General features: G+C 32.4%; 1 protein-coding gene across 10 annotated transcripts in view; it reads right to left on the minus strand.

Moving 5' to 3' along the window:
* Positions 1-231: 231 nt before the first annotated feature.
* The window catches only part of MBNL2 (muscleblind like splicing regulator 2), a 181,519-nt gene continuing 174,245 nt past the window's right edge, over positions 232-7,505 (minus strand). For 8 of the 10 annotated variants that reach the window (XM_017854066.1, XM_017854072.1, XM_017854064.1 and 5 more), the window contains one exon: positions 3,769-4,468. In XM_017854066.1, the coding sequence (XP_017709555.1) occupies positions 4,454-4,468 (15 nt within the window). In that variant the 3' untranslated portion in view covers positions 3,769-4,453. Of the gene's footprint in view, positions 3,006-3,768; positions 4,469-7,505 lie in introns of those variants that run through there. The other 2 variants (XM_017854065.1, XM_017854069.1) reach the window with 2 other exon arrangements.

The raw sequence follows: 7,505 nt of genomic DNA on the forward strand, positions 1-7,505 counted from the left end.
TTTTACTTCTAATTTTAAAGAATACTAAACATACTTCTCAAATTACCATTTTTAATTGTTTTTCTTGCTGTGAACAAGCCAAAGCCAAAAGCAAAAACTACCAATCTCCCATTCGAAGACCAGAGTTTGGTCTTCTTTGAAGTTAACAAATACTATATGTGTGAAGGTGAAACCGTTTTGTTTGGCGAATTATCAATCTGTCTCAACACAAAAAGAAGGAAGACTATACAATCCTTTTAAATGCTTCTTTTATTTCATTGGTTGTACATTGGGTGAGTGAACTGAATATTACAACCAAAACATAGTATTGATACAAATTAGACTCCTGTTTACACTGTAAGGTAATGAATGAGGGAATTCTTTTAAGTGTTACAGAAAGATTTAGTAGAAATGTTACCAGTGGTATGGCTGAAAGAATATTTCGGTGAAGTGCTGTTATATCCTGAAAACCAAGAGTGAAATGTAGTTCCCATACAAGTGGAGAGTTAGTCTCTTAACTACAGTATTTGTTGAATTGATATCTTCATGTCTTGGATATTGGTGATTTTTGTTTTTTAATTAAACAAAGCATTTAAGATTTATTCATCATAGTCAGACTTCTGAATATAAACAAACTTTTGGCAAATAATATTTATACAGAAAAATAGTTTTAGATCCTCTCAAATCCCAGAATTATTCTATAAAATTACATTATAAATAAATAAAAAGCAAAATCTGTTGTACATATATTTGTACATCTATGCATTTGCCTTGCCTCCTCCTTATTGTAAATGGCATATTTATGACTCTTTGCATATTGTAATCACAATTCTGGAAAATGGATATCATAGTAAAAAATACAGTCTTCTATATTTCCTTGGGGATACAGATGATGTTTTTGATGCTCCATTATTAAAGGGCTGAAAATAGTTGTGTGCTAATAATTTTAAAATCAAAATCATGAAACAAAAGAAAAAAAGAAAGACAATGTTATAATTAATCTACAAAAATATTTCAGTGATTCCCATAATTTACCTTTTAGTAATGTATACTGTGTTTTCATTGAGTTTAAATGAATTAACAAAGAAATAAAACAGAAAAAAGAAAACAAGTTTGAACGTTTTAGGCAAGTTGTAGCGTAACTACATTGTTATAGTTGAGAAAATTACAAATATCAATAATACATAAAGATGAAACTACCAAAGTAATACAAGTTAGATACAATACTTTTCCACAAATTAAAACAAATGCAACGATACAAGCACTATGTAAGATTACACTTAGCATGTGACTTTCTTTTAGATAGGGTTATCAGATCTACGATATAAGATAAATAGATAGTAATTCGACTTTGACCAACATGAATTAAAATGCAAATTTCTTTTTTTTCCTCAAACAAATAATGATATGGTTGGTGCATCTAGTTTTCAGAACAGGTGATGATCCCAAATTTAAAATATTTTACATTCAATCTCAAAAGTCAAAATACTTCAATCACTAATATGTTCACAAAGAAAATGGATGTTTGAAACAATTACACATAATATTCATTTATAACAGCTGTTTTGTTTTTTAAACAATAATTTAAAAACTATGTAGGTACTGTATAGGCTATGTGCAACATATAAAATGTGAAATATGAAATATTTGGTACGATAGTGCTTAAAATAAACTTTAAAACAAACTTTCTGAACAAAATTTAATTGTATCGCTATTACCTTGAAGATCAACCAAGTATTTAAAAAAGTAAACAACATTAAAATATGTTTCATCCATATATAGTATATATATGTATGTGTATATATAATATGTATGTACTTGTATTAAAGTTTTTTATACTTTTGAGACATAAAATATGTTTTAAGGTGAAAGAATTAAAAGAACTATTTTTTCCATGCTGTAGTCAGTTACAACCCTTTAATCCAACTTTTGAAATGCAAAACAGTAATGGATATTTTTTAAAAAGTGAAACTATCTACTTTTTGTTTACATAGTAATTTAGATTAAAGTCACAGTCAAATTTGCAGTGACTAAACTCAAACTTACTTAAATTAGAATATTATACAGATCTCCTCACCTACAGCTTCCTTGTTTGACTAGGTTTTTAGTTAAGAAGAGTTATTCTGTAACAGGCAACCGGATGGTGAGTTTGAAAGACTAATCTCTTAGATTAGACTGTTGGCATGGGCCTCTCATTCTTGTCAAGCTGGATGAAGTCTGGCAAAATCTAGGCACTTCTACAAAGTCTCTCTTATAAAACAACTTTAAAAATATACTTGTAAAATAATACCTTCAAGACTTTGTTTGGTGGGGTATGAAGCTCATACCGTGCAAAGTTTCTTTTTCAATCTATTTAATGTTAATCTAGAATCACATGATTCAATGCGGCATCTCCAGGCAAACCAAACACCACACTTTGATGTGTCCCCAGTACTTGTGCTTGAATTTCCATTCAAATTTTAGACCTGCAGGACAGGTATTGGTTTTACTTCACCTCTCGTCTTTGCTGCAGCATTTATATTGTCAAGAAGTGAAACATACCCTTTGATCCAGTGGGTAAATGACATGACAGTAATTAGAGCTACAATCGAACCTGCCCTTGGAATATGTTTCTTTTTTAACTAATGCTAATTGTTTATTGCTAAATTTGAAATATTCTGAATCGAAATGAGTAAACTGGCTGGACTTTCTGCATCAGCTATAGTTATGGAGATAAGACAATATTCCTAGGACAGAAACTATGTTTAGAAACCCTTTAAAAGTAAACTTTATCCTTTATGTCTTTAAACATCACAGCTGGTCTCAGGTAGTTAACTATCTTAGGTTGGAATATACTAAGCATACCATATTTAATACTCATATATGAGATAGCAGCACTAGCTTCTTAGAGTTGTGGTCTGTCCAGAAGAACTACATCTTTATTTAGCATGCAGTTTGTGGCAATTCTATTGAGGAGGAAACAGGATAGTATGTACAGTAACAATGTTTAGTTATTCTCAATGCAGATTCTTGGCATTCCATTCCATTTCTGCTGATTANGTAGGTACTGTATAGGCTATGTGCAACATATAAAATGTGAAATATGAAATATTTGGTACGATAGTGCTTAAAATAAACTTTAAAACAAACTTTCTGAACAAAATTTAATTGTATCGCTATTACCTTGAAGATCAACCAAGTATTTAAAAAAGTAAACAACATTAAAATATGTTTCATCCATATATAGTATATATATGTATGTGTATATATAATATGTATGTACTTGTATTAAAGTTTTTTATACTTTTGAGACATAAAATATGTTTTAAGGTGAAAGAATTAAAAGAACTATTTTTTCCATGCTGTAGTCAGTTACAACCCTTTAATCCAACTTTTGAAATGCAAAACAGTAATGGATATTTTTTAAAAGTGAAACTATCTACTTTTGTTTACATAGTAATTTAGATTAAAGTCACAGTCAAATTTGCAGTGACTAAACTCAAACTTACTTAAATTAGAATATTATACAGATCTCCTCACCTACAGCTTCCTTGTTTGACTAGGTTTTAGTTAAGAAGAGTTATTCTGTAACAGGCAACCGGATGGTGAGTTTGAAAGACTAATCTCTTAGATTAGACTGTTGGCATGGGCCTCTCATTCTTGTCAAGCTGGATGAAGTCTGGCAAAATCTAGGCACTTCTACAAAGTCTCTCTTATAAAACAACTTTAAAATATACTTGTAAAATAATACCTTCAAGACTTTGTTTGGTGGGGTATGAAGCTCATACCGTGCAAAGTTTCTTTTCAATCTATTTAATGTTAATCTAGAATCACATGATTCAATGCGGCATCTCCAGGCAAACCAAACACCACACTTTGATGTGTCCCCAGTACTTGTGCTTGAATTTCCATTCAAATTTTAGACCTGCAGGACAGGTATTGGTTTTACTTCACCTCTCGTCTTTGCTGCAGCATTTATATTGTCAAGAAGTGAAACATACCCTTTGATCCAGTGGGTAAATGACATGACAGTAATTAGAGCTACAATCGAACCTGCCCTTGGAATATGTTTCTTTTTTAACTAATGCTAATTGTTTATTGCTAAATTTGAAATATTCTGAATCGAAATGAGTAAACTGGCTGGACTTTCTGCATCAGCTATAGTTATGGAGATAAGACAATATTCCTAGGACAGAAACTATGTTTAGAAACCCTTTAAAAGTAAACTTTATCCTTTATGTCTTTAAACATCACAGCTGGTCTCAGGTAGTTAACTATCTTAGGTTGGAATATACTAAGCATACCATATTTAATACTCATATATGAGATAGCAGCACTAGCTTCTTAGAGTTGTGGTCTGTCCAGAAGAACTACATCTTTATTTAGCATGCAGTTTGTGGCAATTCTATTGAGGAGGAAACAGGATAGTATGTACAGTAACAATGTTTAGTTATTCTCAATGCAGATTCTTGGCATTCCATTCCATTTCTGCTGATTATTTCAGAATTATCTGTTAAAGAGAAAGACAAGCATGATTTAGGCATCCTTCTGGGAGGAAAAGTAATGAGTTTAAGTTTTACTCTTCAAAAATAGACATTTGAAAATCAGAGTTTTCTTCAATTTCTCATTATTTTGATGCAATTATAATTTTGCACAATACCCGCCCTTCATGCTGAAAAACTTTACACTTAACCACTTCTGCTATGTGGCCACTATAAAGAATGATGATTCAAATGCACAGTACTTTCTGGAAAACTGTGGCAGCAAATAGAGAGGCATGCATGTTTAGACCACAATTTCTTTAAAAAATTTTTGCTTTATAGCTCTTTATTATACATTCCCATTATTGTCCAATTAATATTTGCTACGGTGATCAGAAAGTCTAATCAGAGAATTTTGTTTGTACTGAAAAGTCACTTGTAAGGCTTAAATAGAAATAGTTCAAAATATAATAAATCAGATATTATTTATCTATTAACTTGCATTTGTAATTCAAAAATGTATTCCCATCAAAAGTAATTTTGTTCCCAACATATAACGACAACCAGTTTCAAATTCAAGGCATATTTAAATGTCACATATCAAAGAGTAAAAGGGATAACAGTCTAATAAAGCAGTTAAAAAGTTCTTAATACATCCAAAAGCTAAAGGTAAACTATTAAATGCAAGCTGTGGCCCCTTAAGTCTGATCTCTAAGTTCATTTCCAGCTCCATACCTTTGCAAAGGAGAGGGAATTTGGCCCATGTGGTCCAGTCCATTAAATGTCGAGGTTAAAAGTCAAGTTTTTAACACACTCTAATGAAACTATTTCATCTTTTCTAATGCTTTGACCAAATTTTGTGTAATTAATAAGCAAAGCAGTTATTCATTAAACAAGAGTCTGTTTAGGAAATAACTGGTAAAATTTGTTTATAATGAGAGTTAGCTAATACTTCTACACACTAGGATTCAATTCCCAGCAAAAACCTTATTTTCCCAAGCATAGTGTATTATCCCGTTATGTTAGAATTTCTCCACATGGATATTTTTTCCCTTTAAGTGAGTGCTCCTGTACTTTATATGCAACAATTTTAGTAGATGCAAATAGTTCCTCCTGTGAAGTAAGCATGAGTATTCTTTATTTTATTGAAACAGACAGATGTGTACAGGATTCATAAAAATAGAGACAGAACTCATTTATGTTAAATATTTAGAGTAAATGGAAACTTAAAACTTCAGATAAAGATCATTCTTGTTTCTTAAATATTCCTAGGAATCTAATAATATAACCTGGGAAAAATAGACATGAATAAAAAATAAGCATATGATTTCATATGTAAACACAGCATCTAATATTTGAATACTATTATCTTTGAATATTATCATTGCCAATAGGTAATATTCAAATTTTCTAGATTTAGATATTTGATTATCAAATAAGAAATTTTTTGATTTCATCCCTTAGTTTCAAGCCATCTGTTAAGTTTTCCAAATAAGAATGCACTCTAGGACATCAAATAAATGTGATCTTTCTTTTACTTTAGAAAAAATCTTTCTAAAATAATTCTGGGAAAAAATTGCAGTTTCTTTATTTTTTTCTTTTCTTTCTTTCTTTTCTTTTTTTTTTTTTTTTTTTTTTTTTTTTTTTTTGGAGACAGGGTCTCCCTCTGTTGCCCAGTTTGGAATGCAGTGGTGTAATCACAGCTCACTGAAGCCTTGAATTCCTGGCCTCAAGCGATCCTCCCACTTCAGCCTCCTGAGTAGCTGGGACTACAACCACACACCACCATGCCTGCTTAATTTTCATTTTTATTTTTGTAGAGATGGTGTCTTGTTTTGTTGCCCTGGCTTGTCTCAAACTCCTAGGCTCAAGAAATCCTCCCACCTCAGACTCCCAAAGTGCTGGATTATAGGTGTGAGCCACTGTACCCAGCCAATTTCTTAAATTGATATATAATAATATGTATTTTAGAATGCATTTGGATTCTTGCTTATTCGCTGAAATTAAAATGCTATGAAGAATGAAATTCCTAACCATCTGGAAAAGAAGTATTCTATGAAAAGCACAGCAATGGCATATTAGAATGGGGAAATGTGGGTTATGGAAATTACTTACGGCAAGGCTTTGAACTTGTATTTGATGAAGAGACATAAATGACCACTGAAATTTAATTGGACTGTAAATCAGTCTTGCAGCTAACTAAAGCATAAACTAGTCTCACCCAGACTGCACTTCCCCTCTGCCCCAGTGTACCCATGAGCTATTATATGAATAAAGACATCAATAAAAATGAGCCCTGGGACTATTTAACTCTCAGCTGTGACTGCTGCCTGGCATCTAGGCCAGAAAACTCTGGCCATCCCCTGGTTTTTGTCTTTGGCTGTCATGTGGTATAAAGAAATGAACCACACTCCTGGCATCTGTGAACTTCAAGAGGTTCAACAGATTTAATCTTAGAAGGTGGGAAAGCTTTGGATGTTTTTCCTTACAGGTTCCGTTTTTGGGTGGCAGATTTTTTCTTGGAAATATCTTTGATTATTAAATTTTTTTCGTGAGAAATACAGCTTGCTGATACAGTCTGTACTATCTATACTCTGGGGTGAAATACACCCTGGAGACATAGACAGAATAGGGATACAGATCAAGAACAGTTATCAACTGAGGGCCTGTCATATCGCTAGCACCCATCTGATAGAACTTCTGTTGTGAGGAGGCACAGGACCTTACAGGCCCGAGGGCCCCAGGGTAGTGTGGGACAGATTCAGCTGGAAGACCACTCACAGGACAAGAGGAAAGTGGAGAGCCAAGTGTGTGTGCTTGTGGGGACTGGCAGGCGGGAGAGGAGAAGCTACTTTGAGGGAAAGAGGAACCTTTGTCTAGTTTTTAACATGGCTTTTCTTTATTCAGATTACATGTTGATTTAGCACTAAACAAACATAATTTAAAATCACATGAATAGATACATTTTGTGTGCTTTCCTGTTACTTCTTTTCAGAGATTTTCTCCCATACCAATTATATATATATGCACACACACATATATATACACATATATACCATATATATA

The sequence above is a fragment of the Rhinopithecus bieti genome, unplaced genomic scaffold (assembly GCF_001698545.2).
Source record: "Rhinopithecus bieti isolate Rb0 unplaced genomic scaffold, ASM169854v2 scaffold_37657, whole genome shotgun sequence".
In the NCBI taxonomy this organism is placed as follows: domain Eukaryota; kingdom Metazoa; phylum Chordata; class Mammalia; order Primates; family Cercopithecidae; genus Rhinopithecus; species Rhinopithecus bieti.